At 31.2% G+C, this 20,738-nt stretch overlaps 1 protein-coding gene across 1 annotated transcript in view; it reads left to right on the top strand.

Moving 5' to 3' along the window:
• Window positions 1–6,959: 6,959 nt before the first annotated feature.
• Window positions 6,960–20,738, top strand: part of LOC143046108 (sphingosine-1-phosphate lyase 1-like) — a 34,024-nt gene continuing 20,245 nt past the window's right edge. The window contains exons 1-8 of the mRNA XM_076219104.1: window positions 6,960–7,024; window positions 13,143–13,290; window positions 14,087–14,256; window positions 15,634–15,673; window positions 17,958–18,037; window positions 19,314–19,442; window positions 19,903–19,991; window positions 20,431–20,467. Of these exons, the coding sequence (XP_076075219.1) occupies window positions 6,998–7,024; window positions 13,143–13,290; window positions 14,087–14,256; window positions 15,634–15,673; window positions 17,958–18,037; window positions 19,314–19,442; window positions 19,903–19,991; window positions 20,431–20,467 (720 nt within the window). The 5' untranslated portion in view covers window positions 6,960–6,997. The remainder of the gene's footprint in view (window positions 7,025–13,142; window positions 13,291–14,086; window positions 14,257–15,633; window positions 15,674–17,957; window positions 18,038–19,313; window positions 19,443–19,902; window positions 19,992–20,430; window positions 20,468–20,738) is intronic.

Genomic DNA, 20,738 nt, shown 5'->3' with positions numbered 1-20,738 from the left:
AACAATAATTACTGAGGCTACGGTTACATTACGTTATTGTTACATGAAAAACAGCAATGTACGCTAGATTTATTAAACTTAAATCTTCTATAGTTGTTTTGCTTAATTCTTTCATATGTACTAAACAATACTTGTAATACTGATAAATTTAATATTACTAACCAACAATCAAATGGTGTTTAACTTGAATAGTTTTACGTATTAATGGTTTTGATGTTCTTAAAGATACTACTCAAGATTAGGAGTGTCAAAGGCGAAACATATAGTTCAATGGTTTCTCTTTTTTAAAGTATTTAACTGCACACCTACTCTTATTACTGTCATTATACTTTGAACCAATTTTGTTTAGGGTGAACAACTTAAAAAATTGGGATGCTTTTTAAACCGGCGAAACTTAAACAAAATCAAGACATAAATTTCATACAGCTATACAACTTGACCCAAATTGATACATCAAAAGCAAAGTTTGCTAACTGTAACTTGAATACTAAGAACTTCTGTATGTACACGTAACCGTGGCAGACGCAATTTCGTTCATCAAAAATGTGTCGGACTTTAAAAACCACTTACTTGATTTGTAGAAATTGTCATTGTAAATACTAAAAAAAATTACAGTAAATAAATTGTATGTAATAAATGTACATTTATGTATTACAAATATAAAATAAATGTCTTCATTTTTTATTAGTTAATACATATTACTAGTCCCATCGTACATGCTGTTTTTCATGTAACAATAACGCTATGTAACCGTAGCCTCAATAATTATTGTTACATTCGTAATTAAACAGATCCTTACCCAACCATGCATTCCGGCATTTAGTCTCCAATGTAACAATAATATTTTTATTATTGTTACATTTCCATGTAACCGTAGCCAGTGCCATTAAAGAAACTTGCCAAGTTGAGACAGTAACTGCACATTATTTACTAAGAAGGATCTATTAAAAAAAGAGGGACGAAAGATACCAAAGGGACAATCAAACTCATAAATCGAAAATAAACTGACAACGCCATGGCTAAAAATAAAAAAAAATGTAAGGGTTCCAGTGTCTCGCCTACTCTTTCTGTTTATCGCAAGCTCAACAAAAATGAGGAAACAAATCAATAAAATATTCCTGTTGATACTATCTTTTGATTGTAAGAAGCTTCTGTCCAAGTTTGGTAAAAATCCAGGATAGTTTATGTAATAAATGTTTAAAAAATTTAACTGCACACTGAATGTTATGTTAACTAGAAGAAAACAAAATTTCCTTCTAGATACTAGCTTTTGATCATAAACAAGCTTCTTTCCAAGTTTGGTACAAATCCAAAATAGTATAAGAAAGTTATTAAAATTTTAAAAAGTTAAACCACAGAGTGAATGTGTTGTTTCGCAGTAAATTTAAGTCACTTTAAAAGTAAAATACAAAAAAATAGATTTATTTTTTTACAAAATTTCCTTCTAGATACTAGTTTTTGAGCATAAACAAGCTTCTTTCCAAGTTTGGTACAAATCCAAAATAGTATAAGAAAGTTATTAAAATTTTAAAAAGTTAAACCACAGAGTGAATGTGTTGTTTCGCAGCAAATCTAAGTCACTTTAAAAGTAAAATACAAAAAAATAGATTTATTTTTTTACAAAATTTACTTCTGGATACTATCTTATGAGCATACACAATCTTCTGTCCAAGTTTGGTACAAATCCAATATAGTATAAGAAAGTTATTAAAATTTTAAAAACTTTAACCACAGAGTGAATGTAATATTTCCCGGCAGAAAAACTAAGTCCATTTATAAGTAAAATACGGAAAAAATGGAATTTTATTTTTACAAAATTTACTTCTGGATACTATCTTTTGATCATAAACAAGCTTCTGTCCAATTTTGGTAGAAATCCAGGATCGTTTGAGAAAGTTATTCAAATTTCAAAAACTTTAACCACAGAGTGAATATTTGTGGACGCCGCCGCCGACGACGACACCGACGACGACGGAATGTAGGATCGCTTAGTCTCGCTTTTTCGAATAAAGTCGAAGGCTCGACAAAAAGACAAACAGACACACAATAGTACACATGACACAACATAGAAAACTAAAGAATAAGCAACACGAACCCCACCAAAAACTAGGGGTGATCTCAGGTGCTATTAAATTGTCCCTCTCTTATATGCTGCCTTAACTTAAGTTTTACGTGAATTTTGATACCTGTATGGATAGTTTATGCTTTCAGCTTTCAGGACAATTCAATTACTCATTTGTTATCATATTTCATTTATAAATGTGTGATAGTAACCCCAAAATTTTGATTCATTAGCCTAAAAAAGTACAAACTTTGCAATGAGAGGTAAATGGACCCAAAGGGATCTGATAATGAAAGCAAAAAGGTGCATGAGTGGTGTTGTCATCTCAGAATCATCTTTTGTATCAATATTCAACTGGTTTTATGCAGAATATTTGACCATTTATTGGAGAACTTATTGCTCTACACTATATTCTTTCATGATGCAGCGTGATTTTATTTGTTTGACAAAGTTTTGCACAAATCGCTGTAGATTTCATTTTAATTTATACTTAATTTCTCTCAAACTTTTAGCTTATAGCTTATTATAACATAAGTTGGCACTAATGCTTGTTAATGTAGTGATCGAAGTGGTGTAATATACTGACGACTGGATTAATCGGGTTATGAACATGACGAAGCACCTATGCATTCTAAATGGGACAAAATAACATAAAATAACAGCTTACTACATCACCACAAAGTCTTGTGGTGTCTTACTTAATTGCATGAATGGTGGTAAACATATATTTCCATTCAACTGTTGTAATGTTCTTTTTGGCATTTTGTCTGTTGAAGTATTTTAACTACTCAGTTTCATGTGCAAAAAATATTGATCCCCCATATTGAATTTATATAAAATTTGAACCCCCCTTTTCCACATATATAAAAAAAAACTTGACCCCCCTGTATTTTGACCAGCCCCCCCCCCCCCCCCCTCCAGATAAATAACGATAAGTCCCTAAAGCAGATCATAGGTATATGTTTCCCGAGATAGAATTTTCTTATACATTACTTTGCAAAAATGAAGATTTTACTATGCTCTTTCAAAAATATAAAAAAAAGGATGGGTCACCGTGCTATTCAGTTTCACGCAAAGAGTCGTTGAAAATTGTCTTATGTGCATAAAAAGGAAATCTATGAGATAGAATTTTGAAATAGATTAAGAAAAGATGGGTTTTGTAATATGTTTTAAGAATTTAAAAAGAAAATATGGTGTCGCTTAACTTGTTTGCTTACTACAAGTAACAAAAATAATTTCCTATCAGACCAGTATAAATTTTGTACTAACAGAGTTATCTCCCCTTAAATGGCTTAGTTGAAAAACTTTATTCTAAAGCGCAAATGTTTGTTATTTGTTTAAATATTTTGAATAATGCAATAAATGTGCATTTTTTCTTTATATAGATAAACAGTGTAATTAATAAAATTGCACATCTGTCTACAAATTTGAAGATTTGGGCAAATGACTAGACTAATTGTGTACTGCGATTGTACAATCAAAGATGGCGGAATACCATGAATCTACCTTTTGTTTAAATCTGGTGATCCGTTTATTTAGCAATCGGATTTGCCATGGCAGTCAGCAGGGTTCAAGATCATCTGTTGTTCGACCTGCTAGTCAAATGCGTTATGTAGTTAAAATATACATTTTCGCTTTTTTGGTCTTTTGAAAAATGTTGTTCGTGCTGTATTTAGACCCTCTGCCAAGAAATTTGTCTTGCATGCACACGTATAAAAACTGCGGTTTGCATCCAATGCAATCATAGGTTTGAACGTTGTTTTTAATTAAGACTTGTTTAAAAAAAAATCATTTGGGCTTTTATTATATTTACCATCGGGTTTATATGATCCGTTCATTCTATTTAGACACTTCAAAATTCAAGATTCTATCCTAAATTTAGGAAAATTATAAGGTCCTGTCAAATACTGTTTCGATTTCTAACATCACTAAAGAGACATTAATTGTCGAAATCCGGATATGGTGTACTAATTTTGGCACCTCTTGTTTGGGGTATACCATCTTTTCCATAAGTTTATTGTACACTTTGTGATTGCTGCTCTAAATTTTGTTATTTTATGTCTATATTTTTAACTTGAATACCTTCACGAGGGGCTTCAATAATGGTACATTATCAGGTGCGATTCCAGGAAATTGAAAAGGACGAGGTCTAGTTAACCAATGTTTGAACGGATGCTTGTAAAAAGTATATTCATTTATCAAATATGTAGCCCCATTAGGGGTTGGTGGCCATCTGCCCCAAATCCATCTCTGTTTTGAAATAGAGGGTATATTGGATAAAGAGTTGTTGGAGGAGTTCATTGCGTGCAGAGAGCGTGGTATTCTCTCTTCACGCCCGATATTCTCTCTTCGCACCCTATTCTAACTGGATACTGCATACTTGTAATTTGCTCTAGATTGATTGCCGTACGATAAGTTTCATATGTACAAATATAACAAATACGGACCTACCTCTTAATAAAAAAAATCAAATACCCTGTTTCCTTCTATTTATTCATGTAGTAATCACAAAGTTGACAAAGTGCATGTGACAACATCAGGTCTAACTAATTGATTTTTCGACTTAAACAGTTAAAGAATCATATTAATCATGTTCATCCTGTAGATCAAGCAAGTTAGACTCTAGTTTCATCTTATATAAAAAAAAAATCATAAAACATTTTTTTCGCTTTGATTTGTTTTTGTTAATTTTTATTTCGTTTTGTTACGTTCTTATTCTGTTATACACTTGTAACAGGTATCCGCTTTTGATTCATTTCCGCTTTCCTATATATTTTATCAAAAATCAAAACAATCAAACATCAAAAAGCGAAATGATAAACTGTACGTTCATATTACTATTATTAAAATTTGCTTAAAAAATATCTACACTATTAAATTCAAAAACTAATTCATTATTTTGAGAAATTTTCAAAATTAAAAAAAAAAGACAATTAGGGAATACAGATTTAAATAATAAGCATTTAAACTACTTTTTTTTAAATCCATCGATAAAGAAAGTATTCTTAAATAGGCAAACTCGCATTTGAATGAATAAAGCTTAATTGAAAATGTTATTTCAAAATATTAATTTCTATGATAAGAATGTAGAATATAAAATAATAATTACCGGTACCTGGTAAAAACGAAAAATTCCAAAAACTAACTACTTTATTCAAACTGGAATCTCATGACAAAAGACGAAAAAAAACAAACTCTCTTAAAAAATAAAATAGCAAAACCAATGAAGGAAAGTCCTTGGTTAAATGTCAAAAAACACCTCAAACAAATGCATGGTAAACAACAGTCAAAAGGATGGTTGCCCACGTGCCTAGAGATCCCATTTTTTCCCGTTTTTCCAATGATATGTTTTAAAATTTCCAATTGCAAAATAGAAAATATAACAAATGTTAAAAATCAATTCTATACTCTTCTTCAAAACACCACCAAGAAAACGTAAATTCCCTTGACTAGTGCACCATTCCATGATTGAAGGAGAATAGGCAGAAGATACAAAAGGAACATTCATAACTCAAAGTAACTTCATGGCTATAAAACATTAAACGACGACAAGAAAATCAAGCCCACAAAACGCCAAATATAGAAAGACTGATCATTACGAACCGCAGTAAAAAACTTGTGGGTGATCTCAATTGCCCTGAAAGGGTAAACAGATCCTGCTCCACAAGTGGCACTTGCCGTTTTACTCATAATAAGAACAAGTTGCACAATCGAGTCAAAGAGGAAGGGGTTGCGGTTATAACTATTGGAACATGAATGTTGTCATCTGTAACACAGATATTCCACAACAGTCAACCAACTCTTGATGGCGTCTGTAAAACTTTCGAAATAGAGACCGTCGGCGAACTTCGTATTTTACCGTTTGAACTATAAATTCAAAAGCTTACATACAGCACTCATGATATAGGAAACATACGCTCCAGAATAACGTATAAAATTGGAGATATTTACGCCTTTTCGTGCAGGTGCTGATCAGGAAATGTTGCTAAATAGAAATGGAGAGTTCACTTGACACAAGTAAAAAAAATAGTTTTAACATTGATATTTTTTGACGTTGGTACTAAATGCATTGATAGCCTTATCCAATTTAAAAGTTTTAAATCTAAGTCTGCATGGCGACAGTCATCAGCTGCTAAACATAACTTTTTCTAACCCTACATATGAAAAAAAAACCCAAAATCCATCAATTTCCTAAACCAATAAATTGTATATTTGAAAATATAATTCCTAGCCTGAACTGAGTTAATTCCTGTACAACTATAATGGTGGGATTTATGTATTTTGACGGTAAATGGTATTAGACCTACAACTTAGACGTGTATGCACAGAAAGTGAGACTCACAGTGTGGACTGGTTCATTTTGGTCAGTTTTACTACGTTCTTTGTTGTGTTTTGTATACTGTCGTTTGTCTTTTGATCGTTTTATTTTCTGCCATGCATTGTCAGTTTATTTTCGCTTTACATGAGTTTAAATGTCCTAGGCTAGATTTATTTTCGAATTTATTTGACGTGTAGTACTCAGTGGAAAGATATTGAGCCCTATTTTGTAAAATTGTTTGTTTTAAGATTGTAACACAGTGATGACTGCTGTACCCATGTTTTGACTATTTTATTTATCATATATGTCTGTTTTGTTCACGTATCGTTGTAAATATAACGGAATTTGATGAGTCTGTCGTACAAGTGAGAGGTTTAGCGCTATAAAACAAAACAGAAGGAATCATACCAAAATTGTCTGGATAATAAAAAGGGACATGGAAATCAAACTAAGGATTATTCATATTGCTGATTTATGATAATCTATATAAATAAATATTATTGATACCCGGAGTTTCTGTATTTTCCGGATATTACAAAAAAAAATCAGTAATCGCTTTTCTTCAAACGCACCGTCGATGTTCGTCGGTCATGTGACACAAAACCCAAACTGTCAAAATGTCGAACGCTCTGAAAGTTGTATTGGTAAGATATTTTAACATTTTTGATTACACTATTTGACATACCTTATGACTTAGAACATGAAGATTTTTTTTTTAATTTTCAAGTGAACTTTATTGATCAGACCGGGAGAAATGAGGTTTATATAAAGTGTCTACCGTAATCTTGTTGGCAATGTTGCATAACAAATCGATTGGTAACCATATTATTAAATACGAAGCATGTGTTACCCGTTAAGGAGGACGACGTCCATATAATTAGCTACATTGTATCTGAAAAAGCATTGCTTAATTTTTCAAATTTGAATAATAAACTAGTTTTGAATTGTGTTACATCATGTACATGCTGTCTGCTGTCATGAGTCATGACCAAAGTGACTAACGTAACGGTACCCAAATTGCACAGAGTACCCAAATTGCACCTATTTAGCAAAAGTAGCAGCGAAAATCTTACAAGATTTCATAGAGACTAAACAATTTGTATTTTTATGATTTGATACTAAGCACATCTTTCAACATAGGTAAAACTATTTAAGGGCATACGATACAGTAGAGATCCCTCGTTGATTTTTTCTTAAAATTTTGATAGAAGGTCAATTTCAATGTGTACTTTTCAAAAATGCGAAGAAAACAGTACCTTCATGACTTACTTTTTGAGATAATTTGGTTCGAAATTTGCATATTTGGAAGAAAATCCATGAAATTTCATAAATTATGACTTTTAAAGAAAGTAACAATACTTTTGAATGAAAAGTCACAACTTAACCGGTTTTTTTGTAAAATATTCCCTTGATCCATGGCATCAACATGCTGAAACAAGTTTAAGGTTAAATCAAATCATCATGTTCCGGATTTAGATTGCTATATCTGAAATAAAGAAATTGAACATATTTTTGCGTCTTTTCGGCAGTGCAGAAAAAAATTTGATCGTTGATTTTTTCCTGAAATTTTGGCGGAGTGTTCTTGAAACAGTACTTGATTGATTGCAAAAGAAAAAAATTGGGGTCCATGTGCTTGTTTTTTCAATAAAAGCCATAAACCTTAATTTTTTACGACGTCTGTCAGTATGGCGCTAAATTACGTTAAATTTAGTTTTAATCGCAACAACGTCGTGTAAGCATTCCCGCCGTACACGAGTTTGCAGGTGTTTTTCAAAGCGTTGATACTTATCATAAAAATAAGATGGTAAATCATAAAATGAAAAAAAAACATTTGTGCTAAACATTTACGAAACGAAATTTGGACAGGAACCTTTTCATTAAAAAAAAGACTATAAAAAAGAATTCTAGCAGATTGCTTTGTCAGATGTACGGCAAAAAAGAAAATCTGATTGAAATAAAGGTGCATCTCCGTCCGAGATTAGTTCTAAATTGCTTCATGAACTGTAAGAGGATAGACAACTTTATTGACATCACAAAATGTGAACCAACTATAAATTATGTGAGGCGATACCTTAAATTGACAACAGTATAACCTTCAACAATGACAAAACCGATACCGTATCGTCAACTTTAGGTCTCGACGTACTTTGATTTTTATTTTATTTTTACATTCAAAAGATAATCATCTTTCAAATTTAAATTATAAGCAGTACTTCTTGTTTTATAATAAGAGCTGTTTTGTGCAATTTAACTCATGCCATTATTGCCTCAATCGACCGAAAATGAAGTTGTAATATAATATTTCATAGGAAGTGCAGCAGCCGGTATAAGAGAATAATATTGAAAGATGTCTTTATCAATAGATAAGTTACATAACCTTTTTTTACAGCGTATACATATGAATATTGGCGTACTTGTTTGTCTAGAAGTAGAGCTATATTGAAAACAATTTGTTCGTCTGTCCGATCGTCTAATTATACGACGAGTTTTAACGTGTGTACACTTTCTGATCTGTCTGTCTGCAATTAGTGTAAATTTGCCGATACTTCAATTTTTATCTCTCAATACATTGAAGTATAATAGGGACGTGCTTATACATGCAAATAAGAAGACGTGGTATTATTACAAATGAGGCAAATCTCAATCAGAGACCAAATTGCTTAACGACTATAGGACATCGGACGGCCTTCAACAATGAGTAAAACCCATACCGCATAGTAAGCTATAAAAGGCCCCTATACATGACAAATGTAAATCAACTCAAACGGAAAACTTACGGCCTGATTTAAGTACAAAACAATGAACAAAATACAAATATGATGACCAATACCAAAAGACACCATTTAATTACAAACCCTTTTAACAGCATGTGAAAGTGCGTTTTCTTGTTTTGGTCTATTACATCCAGTTTCATATACAAAAATAATACATCCAATTAAACAAACTAACGTGTGACAATTCTGCATCTATTGGTAATATTTTGCTTAAATTCAAACCAAAAACGGCACCAATATTTTTTTTTTAAATCTTTTTAACGGACTTTTATTGACAGTTTTTCTACATACACATACAATATAATATGTTTTTAAAATATCAATTAAAATCGGCAATTTTTTTTATGTACCAATTTCAAGTCCAGAGCAGGATGAGACAATCTCTTTTTTATTATTTTATTTACGAATAGGGATGTTATACGACCTTGTCCACCAATGAGGGTCTCGCACATGCAGTCGGTTTTGTTATTTCATTGATAGTCTGTTAAATTTGGCCTTACAATGTACAATGACAATGTTCCGTAAAACTTGGAGGCTGCCAAATTCTAAACAAGAAAAGAAAAAAAGACACAAACTTAACTATTTTGATTCTGATATTTTTCAGTTCAAGATAGTATTATTTACTTCGAATTCATTATCAATAAATGAAAATAACTGTTCTCGTCATGAAAAATATTGCACAGCTGTACAACACTCCGTAGTAATGACTTTTGTGTATGGATTTCAACACCAGACCCGATTCGGCCACCCTATAACAATAGATTTTGTTAAATTTTTACTCATTAATCACGGGTTCATACGTTTTCTCATTTCTATAAGTTTCATTAAAATGACATTTGGATGTCATAAATGTGTAATTAAATATTTGCCGCTGGACGTTAAGTAGCTACCAATACTCATAATTAGCTATTGCAGGTCGTTATGTTCCGAATTGTGTTATTGGGCCGTGCAGTTTTGGCAGTTATTCAGTGCCAGACTAAAAAGCTCCACAATTCTTCTTCCGTCTTTCCATGTCAGTACTCTCTTCTGTGTCTAACACCATTTCATCAATTTCGTCATGCAAAATTGTATTTGATTTATTTTTGTACATCTCAAGTATTTCCTTTAATCTCACTGCTCTTCGGTGGGTTTCTCGGTCTTTTAGAAACGGCATGGCCACTTTTTTAGCAGGTACTTTTTTGAAATTCGCGCAACCGAAATTAATGACGTCAGAGAATATTCCGCGAAATATGACTTATTCTAAAGCGACGTCGCGAAATGTTAACGTTCTTATTAGAAACATCGCGAAATTACAACGTTCTGGTTACCAACGTCGCGAAAACAACACGGACAGTTTTGAAAACGTTATTATCTGCCCCTGCTACTGTATCGTATTCCCTTAAGGAGACTCAAGGGTATAAAAATTTCAGAAAAAAAATAAACATTTGTTTTTCATTTCAAATTTTATTTGTTACCATTTGTAGTTGTTACTTATCATATGGTACAAAAATCATTCAAAACAAACAATTCGTGTTGGCCCCAGATGACTTTTAAAATGTATATATCATTGAAAAAGTTCCAAATTATCTCCCTTTGGTGGAAAAATGCCATTTTTTGGCTTTAAAATTGAAACATCTTTTTTAACTCATCGGTGACCTATATTTTTTAATATAATTTCCATATAAGCTGTACTTAAACTAAATTATTGTAAAATTTGAGCGATTTCTGTAATAAATTTCTTTTTTTTTTTCGATATTATATTTATTTTTCCTATTGCTTCAACAGAAAAAACTCACTTTTACAAAAATGTATGCTTCTTTCGAAGGCAAATTGTGAGCGCAAATGAACGGTGACCCCACTTTTTTATTTTATTTTTCTATTAACTATAAGATAAAGTTCATTTATAGAAAAATATAGAGAAATCCTATATAAATGATTTAGACCCGCGAACCCCCTTAAATATGCACAAAACGTTCACAGTATTTATCAACAGATGAAGTATTTACTGAAAAAGCAAAATGTACTGAAACGTCGCCATGCGACGTCATCAAAACGTCATCTTTTTAAAATGAGCAAATACAATATTTTACAAGTATCCATTTAAAAAATAATGAAGAGTAAGCATGGACTAATATCCAATTGTTCAAAATATTTGAAGAAATTAAACAAAAGCTCTGTTATTAAACTTTTGACGATGTGAATTTAGGCATGGATGCAATTTGGGTACTCCTCATTTCAGAATCATTGATGGTTTGGAGGTCAGTTTAGACCAATTTTTCTATGATTCCATATGGAATAAAAATCAAATTGGTGTACCTTTATAATAAAGAAGGATACGGCTACAAAATAAACACAGAATGGACATTTTTGTCTTTATCATAAAAAAATGTAGATGAAAAAACTGTCAAAATAGGTGCAATTTGGGTACCGTCACGTTAAACTAAAGCCATCTTTTACTCCTACATCATAATGATCGTACAAGAAATAACATAAATGATAAATAATAGAATACATTTACTTATGTAATCAGTCACATTTCAGAGTTATACATCAGCAGACTTGAAACTTCTTGTAAGTTGTAGTGATCATCAATAATTTAATTTTTCAGTGTGTCAGAGTTACTAATTGGCTAGCTGAGTAACCATAGCTCTTAGGTCCTTATGTTATATTTTGACTACATGTATTTGTGTATGGTCTGCAAAAAGTAAAAAAATAACTTAAGGACCTTTAGAAGAGCTACCGTTCCACAGCTACTAATTGGCTCGTCAGATGTAAATAAATATTAAAGAAATTATAATTCTGAATAAAGAAAATGCAAGGGGTGTCAATGTTACTTAAAACCAGTGGTATATTGATCAGTAATTAATCAATAACTGTGTCACCAGCTTTCAGTGATAATAATTTGCTTCAGACAATAAGCAAAATAGCCTATTAAACAGGTCTAAACCCTTAGATATGCAATAAATATAATAAATTGTATTTACTTTTATTCCCAATATCATTATCTTGGAACAGTGTATGACATTTGTATTTTCAATTACAAGAATTGCATGTTTAATAATTATAAAAAATCAATTCTCATTTTGATAAAAACAATTTTATTTTATCCTCTGGTAAACTAAAACATCAATTAATAAAATGACAATGCGATCCTTAGAAGTGAGAAACATCCTCTTTCCAACCATATAGAAATCATCAAATAATCAGAATAAAAGGAGATGTAAATAAAACACACCATCCAAAATCTAAATATTTGAATATTAAAGTTGCTAAGAAAAAGAAAAATTCTCTTAACTTGGAACACCAGAATAACAACTAGATGATAAAATTATCCTATGCCTGTAACCCTTCAATTATTTTTTTCCAATGTCATTATCATATCATTTTTATGGATATCAAAAGAAAATCCAAAAAGAGGTTCAAAATAAAAAATAGACACTGAACAGAAATGCTTCTAAAAACAGATATATTTAAAGGCATGACAGGTAAAGTTAGCTGGGCAATAAATGAATGAAAATGAAAAATATAGTTACAAGACCCTCAGCCCTCTATACATATACATATATAATGATCGCATTGTCATTTTATTAATTAATGTTTTAGTTTACCATCTCAAGTTCGATACATGTACATGTGATAATTGAAATCAGTTTTTGTTTTCAATTATCATTTCCAAAAGTCTCTGATTACATATAAGAAGTGAATAAACTTGGTAAATCTCTTGGTGGAAATAATGAAAGATAAAGAAATACCATCTGCAGGAAATAAATTGATTTTTTCTATATTTTACTGATCAGCATTACATTTTAAACTGACAGCAGCAATCAAGGGCAAGACTGCCACAAGAGATACCGTTTTTCGTAGACCCTTTGCAAATTTTTGTCATTCCTTAAAATTAGGAAGGTATTTACTCAAATCATTCAGTCAATTGTAGAATTGCCTTGTTAATAGTATTTATTTTTTAATAAATATACCATGATCATGTTAACATTCTATTATTTATTTTCAGGATCCAGCTTTTGCTGGACTAGACATAGTGAAGGATAAAATAAACTCAGTATGTCAGAACTTACAACCTTGGCAGGTAGTCCTTTACACATGTGGTACTACAGTTGTTGTTATATCGGTCAAGAATTTTTTATTCAATGAAGAAGAAGGTGAGTTGATGACAATAATTGATTCAATTCTTGAAGCATTTGTTATGATTAAGATAAAAAGTCACACAGAATTACTACCTAACATTGTATAATGATAAAAAGTCACACAGAACCACTACCTAACATTGTATAATGATAAAAAGTCACACAGAATCACTACCTAACATTGTATAATGATAAAAAGTCACACAAGTGTGAAAAACAAAATCTGATCATGTAAAAGTCATTGGTTTTAGAATGTTTTAATTATGGTTCAAACTAATGCAGACAAAGCAATGGTAATTTAAAATGGTTTAGTATTGAAATTGAAAGTTTTTAATGATCTAAAAGAATTCATTATTTAAAGTACTGAAAACATATCTTAATTGATATAATGAGATGTGGAGTGTATACAAAACGTAACAAAAGAGATAGCAACCCATCAACACTGAAAGACACACATCAGACATTGAGACATCAAGTTACAAGTCTTATTTCCATGGAAATTATAAAGCCCTACCCCCTCATCATGGTTCATTGACTTTGAAACTTTAACATAGTTTACAAGTTAATGTTTGAGTTTAGGTTTGTATAAAGGGAACGACTTATGATAAGTCATTGGTATTTGGTGTGCAGTTGTATTAACATTTGCACACCTTATTTCCATGGAGATTGTTCAGCCATGTACCTTCAGTGATGGTTCATCGACTTTGAATATTTACACAACTTACATGATACAGTACTGCTATTTTAATTTCAAAATTACAAAAAGGCGAGATATATCTCTGTGATGACAGTTTATGTTTGTTTCTTATAGATCTTGTACCTCGTATGAAGAAGAAAATCTTCAGACTTGTTAAAATGATTCCACAAGTGAAGAAGAGAATAAAGGACGAAAAAGCCAAAATGGCTCATGAAATGGAGGAATCATTCCACAAACAAGTAGAAGGTTACATCTTAGCTCTTCCTGCTAAAGGATTGCCAATGGTAAGAGAAATAGTAATTTTATTAGAAATATAAAGGAAAATAACTACCTGTATATCATAAATAACATCTTTTAGGTACAAATCTGCATTTGACAAGTTATATAGATATAAGAAGATGTTGTATGAGTGCCAATGAGACAACTCTCCATCCAAGTCACAATTTATTAAAGTGAACCATTATAGGTCAAAGTATGGTCTTCAACACAGAGCCTTGGCTCACACCAAACAGCAAGCTTTAAAATGCCCCTAGAATTACTGGTGTAAAACCATTCAAACGGGAAAACCAACGATCTAATCTATATAAAAAACAAGAAACGAGAAACACTTATGAACCACATCAACAAACGACAACTACTAAACATCAGATTCCTCACTTAGGACAGGTGCAAACACTTGCAGCTGGTTTAAACGTTTTAATGGTACAAACCTTCACCCTTATCTGAAACAATAGTGTACCATCACAACATAGAAAGACACACTATAAAATATCAATTCTAATGCTAATCGTTTGTAACGATAATTTTGATTGGGCGTTGACAAATCTTTTCAAGTGGTAAATTCCATGTTCTACCAGTCTGTAACTAAGAAAGCCACCATTTTTAATTTCAATTTTTTTTTAGTATGTGATTTTTCACAAAATAAACATGAAAGTCACATTTTGTCAACTTTGAAACCATTCTGAATTGTACGAAAGGTATAAATACTTCTAGAACTTGATGTTTGACATTGTGAGTATACATATGACGTCACATTGTTTAGTTGCTAAAGACAATTCTACAGTTTTAGGGACTTTTTCATTTATGTCATATTAGTTTAATGTTATTTATTTTGATATGCTGCATTAGAATGGAGATAACTGTATTGTATTTTAAGCTTGGCCTTTGTAAAACTTTATTTTACTGTCGCAAATATCCGTATACTACGTGTCACTAGGTAAACTCAATTTGTGACAGTAATATCTATGTTTTAAGAAGGGCAAGCTTAAAATACAATACAGTTATCTCCTAATTGAAATTGCTTAACTCAAACAAAAGACAAATGTTTGAATCATTCTACAAACACATTGTAATAAAATTAGTGCCAGGCTCTTCTTGCATACACATAGTTCTTATTCATCAGGTTCAGAATTTAGCAATACAAGAAGAAATCTGACAGTTGAAATCATTTTGTATAAGATATAGTTTTATGAACGTAAAATAAGTAATTCCTTGAACTGTAAACTTTTGTGTGAAAATTTATTTAAAAGTTTTGATACAAAATAATATCACATTAACAAATATATTTGATTGCTTAATAAACAGTGGCAAGTATTTCATGTATATTGATGCATATATTTGATAACTGAAAACAAATATATTATTGTAATTTTTGTTTCTAGGACGGTGTTATCGACGAATTAAAGAAATACCAGCAGATAGGTAAGTAATGTATTATGAGTGTTACATGCATGGTCATTATCACCTAATTTAAATAAACATTCCTTTTTTGAGAGATTGAAATAATCCTAATGGAATAAATTTTATGTTTGGTAAAACTAAAATCTTGATAGAAAAGAATAATACAGTACACAGAAGGTCATTAGGAAGGCTCAAGGGTACAAGAAAATCAGCAAAAGTTGAAACATACATTACAGTACACAGAAGGTCATTAAGGAGCCTCGAGGGTACAAAAAAATCAGCAAAAATTGAAACATTTGTTTTTTCATTACAAATTTTATTTATTACGCTATTAGTTGTTTCTTTATGATATGGTATAAAAATCGACAAAAAAAAATCAATAAGTTTTAGCACCAGATGACTTTTAAAATGTTTATATCATTTAAAAAGTTCCAAATTATCTCCCATTAGTGAAAAAATGCCATTTTTAGCTCACCTGACCTTATAGGTCAAGTGAGTTTTTCTCATCACTTGGGGTCCGGCATCCTGCATCCGGCGTCCGTAAACTTTTACAAAAATCTTCTCCTCTGAAACTACTGGGCCAAATTTAACATACTTGGCCACAATCATCCTTGGGGTATCTAGTTTAAAAAATATGTCCGATGACTTGGCCATCCAACCGAGATGGCCGCCATGGCTAAAAATAGAACACTGAGGTAAAATGTATATTTTGGCTTATATCTTTAAAACCAAAGCATTTAGAACAAATGTGACAAGGTAAAATTGTTGATCAGGTCAAGATCTATCTGCCCTGAAATTTTCAGACAAATCGGACAACCTGTTGTTGGGTTGCTGCCCCTGAATTGGTTATTTTAAGGAAATTTTGTAGGTTTTTGGTTATTATCTTGAATACTATTATAGATAGAGATAAACTGTAAACAGCAATAATGTTCAGCAAAGTAAGACCTATAAATAAGTTAACATGACCAAAATTGTCAGTCAAACTTTTTAGGAGTTATTGCCCTTTATAGTCAATTTTTAACAACTTTTCGTAGTTTTTTGTTACTTGTACAAAAATCTTCTTCTCTGAAACTACTTGGCCAAATTTAACCAAACATGGCCACAATTATCATTGTGGTATATAGTTTAAAAATGTGTACGATGACCCCTCCTACCAAACAAAATGGCCAACATGGCTAAAATTAGAACATAGTAGTAAAATGCAGTTTTTGATTTATGTCTTTGAAACTAAGACATTTAGGGCAAATCTTTCAAGATTTAAATGTCCATCAGAATAAGATCTATCCCCTCACAAATTTTCAGATGAATCTGACAACCCATTGTTGGGTTGCTGCCCTAAAATTGGTAATTTTAAGGAAATTTTGCAGATTTGGTTATTATCTTGAATACTATTATAGATAGAGATAAACTGTTAACAGCAATAATGTTCAGCAAAGTAAGATCTACAAATAAGTCAGCGTGATCAAAATTGGTAGAGGACCCCTTAAGGAGTTATTGCCCTTTATAGTCAATATTGAACAACTGTCATTATTGTAACTTGTACAAAAATCTTCTTTTCTAAAACTATGGGCCAAATTTAACCAAACTTGGCCACAATCATTACTAGGGTATCTATTTAAAAAAAGTGTCTAATGACCCCACCTACCAACCAAGATGGCCGATATCAGTAAATACAGTAACAGGTGAGCGATACAGGCTCTTGAGAGCCTCTAGTTTTGCATAAAAATTGAAATAACTTTTTTTAATTCATCAGTGACCTATATATTTTTTTTTTTTTTTTTTTTCAAATGAACTGAACCTTAACTAAACTATTGTAAAATTTAAGCGATTTCTGTAATTTACTTCTTTTTTTATTTCGATTTTACCTTTTTATCTGCTATTAGTTCAACAGAATAAAAGGACCTTAACAAAAATGCATGTTTCTTTCAAAGGCAGATTGTGAGCTTAAATGAACGCTGACCACATATTTTTATTTAATTTTACCATTCAGTATAGGTTAAAGTTTATTTATAGAAAAAAATAGCAAAATCCTATATTTAAAAAAAAAATTGATTTAGACCCAGGAGCCCCCTTAAATAAAACAAATAATCATGCTGTTTTTTTTGAGTGAATTCAGATGATTTGAATGAAAATTTTGATGTCACGTTGATTTATTACCATGTCATTCATCATCTATTGAATATTAAGATAGATATTCCTGTAGAAAATAAGAAGAATTAGTATGGTTCTTTTCATTATGTCACATTTTTGTTGTCTGAAAAGAGATAAACAACTTTAATATTTTTAATGACTTTTTTGTTTGCAGCTGAAATTGACTGGGAGTCAGGACAAGTATCTGGTACAGTATACAATGGAGACCCAAAACTAACAGATTTAATGTCCAAGGTATGTATTATCATGTGTTTTTCTCCAGTTCATGTACATACCTTTCTTGGTATGATAATTATTGTATCCCTACTCTAAGAGTAGGTCCAAATCTGAAATCTGCATTTGATTTTTCTATCAATCAATCTGTATTTTTGGTTGCCAATGAATATTTCAGTCATACTTTTCTCATGTACTTTACAATTTGACAACTCCATTATTAAGTTAGAAGATTGACAAGGAAAATGATGAGTTTTTAACTGTTGTAAATTGAGAACACTTTTTGTATCCTTCAGACACCTGTTTTCCAATACTTTGAGTTATGAGTGACAATGGATACATGGTGTTGATATAATGTGAATTCCTTTTATTCTTTGATACCAGTTTTAGTGGATATTTTTGACATATTCTGAATACTAGCCCATAGGAAATTCCTATTTTATTAAACACTTTAATTCATGGTTCACCGACACCCATGAACACCTAGTAAATAAGTATCCCAAAATTAAAGGTTTAAACCACAAAAATGAATATGGTAAATACCTCTAGTTAAAGAAAAAATTTTTGAGACTGCAGGTGGGAATTCTATAAATAAACCAACACCAGAAGTTGTGATTGTGCAATAGGCTAAAAATGAGTGGATACCGCTGGGTATTCTCAGTTGTCTGAAAATAAATAAGAATATGTCACCATAAAGGCAACAACACTAAAATTTTTACAGCATTGCAATAGTTTATTTGACGACAGGTTTTACCAGCAAGTGTTGCGTCTTCAGGATAAGTGTATACGAGAAATAAAACAGTAAAGTACACATTTTGTGGTTATTTCTGTTGACCAGAAGAAATATTAAAATAATGGTTGTTTTGACACCTTATATAAATAAAAATAGTAAGTGAAAAGTGAAAGTGGAATAAAATTAGTTAAGTTGAATAAAAAATGAAAGTAAGTCATTAAATTATAAATGTTTGTTTTGCTTCTATACACATATATGCATGTATGCAGTCTTATTAGAGGTTCCTAGTGGTATTGTTATTGAGATGTTGATAGTGAATGATAAAATGTTTGGTTTAATTTCTCAAGTAAAATATGAATAAGAAATGGGGATTAAGTACATGTACAAAGACATGACAAAAAGCATAGTTAAAAGGCAAACAAACGCAGACCAAAAGACGGTATATATGTATATATATTTAATCAGTTATTCAAAATTCTCAGAGTTGATAGTTAAGTATCTCACATTCAAATTTTACATGAAATTTGAAAATGAATTTACTTACATTATGTGTATATATTGTAGACATATGGGATGTTTGCCTGGACTAACCCTCTACATGCTGATGTTTTTCCTGACATTAGGAAGATGGAAGCTGAAGTAGTCAGGATGTGCTGTTCTTTGTTTAATGGAGATTCAGACACTGCTGGAACAGTAAGTTTAACATCAAGTAGTAAAAAGGTATTCCTTGTTTAGGAGGAGAGACTAATTAAACATTAAGTCTATTGAGGAGGAGAGACTAATTAAACAGTAAGTCTAGTGATTTTGGTGTTCCTTGTTGAGGTGAGAGACTAATTAAACAGTAAGTCTAGTGATTTTCGTGTTCCTTGTTGAGGAGGAGAGACTAATTAAGCAGTAAGTCTAGTGATTTTGGTGTCAACATTAACCAAAAGTTGAACTAAGTAGTGGTCAATATTTTAGTGTAAATGAGCACTTAAAATAAAGCATGCAAGTAAAATATAAATTTATAAATTCCTAATGCAGGATATGAATGAACTTATGACTAGATACTTTTTACTATTTCATTGCAGCCAACTCAAATAAAATCATATTTTTGGAGTCAAATTTCTACGTGCATGAAAGAGTTATAATCATGTTATTATCTTTTGTTTAGATGACATCTGGTGGAACTGAGAGTATATTAATGGCTTGTCTAGCTTACAGAAATATAGCCAGAGAAAGAGGCGTAAATATTCCTGAAATGTTAGTAGTTTGTATATGATTTATTGTTATTAAATATTTAAGTCTGTGTATATGTATAAAGAGGTTGTTTAAAGGGATTGATAAACATACCATAAAAGCATGTTATTTCAAAAGGTATGAGAATTAGATGACATATATTTGGTTTATGTAATCCTTATGGTATGAATGTTCCATCTAGAATATTTTAGTTTTCAACCACACATTTTTGGATCAATGAATTGATAAAATTATGGTATATATTAATGAGATGGTCAGTGTCTAAGTCTATAGAATACCTAGACACACACTGCTTGGTCTATTGATGCTTTGCCACAAGTTTACATCAGTCTGACAAATGATACTCTTCCCTTATTTTTAAGTTCGACTGAATCCCAAATATTTGGGTTATATTTTTCCGTATTTACTCTGTTAATTTATCTTAATTTAAATTAATTTTCAGTATTGCACCAATCACAGTTCATGCAGCTTTTGACAAGGTATTTATCTTTTAGAATGTTTACTCTGTTAATAAACAACTTTCGAGTTCGATGCATTTCTATCAAAAGCTTTGGTTTTAGTGAACATCATTCGTGCGTTTAGGGACATCGTCACTTTCGTTCCAATGTTGAGCGAGTGGTAGGAAAACTATGATGCTATATTGTACAAATTTATCAGCAAATTGAGTTCTCATAATTGACAATCAGCACTGCTGTCATTAGGGCATTGTGATTAAGTATCTTCTGAACAACAACAAATTTACATGTAAAA

Source organism: Mytilus galloprovincialis, chromosome 9 (assembly GCF_965363235.1).
Source record: "Mytilus galloprovincialis chromosome 9, xbMytGall1.hap1.1, whole genome shotgun sequence".
Lineage (NCBI taxonomy): Eukaryota > Metazoa > Mollusca > Bivalvia > Mytilida > Mytilidae > Mytilus > Mytilus galloprovincialis.
Note: the sequence above shows the minus strand (reverse complement) of the source record. Positions and strands in the feature narration are given on the sequence as shown.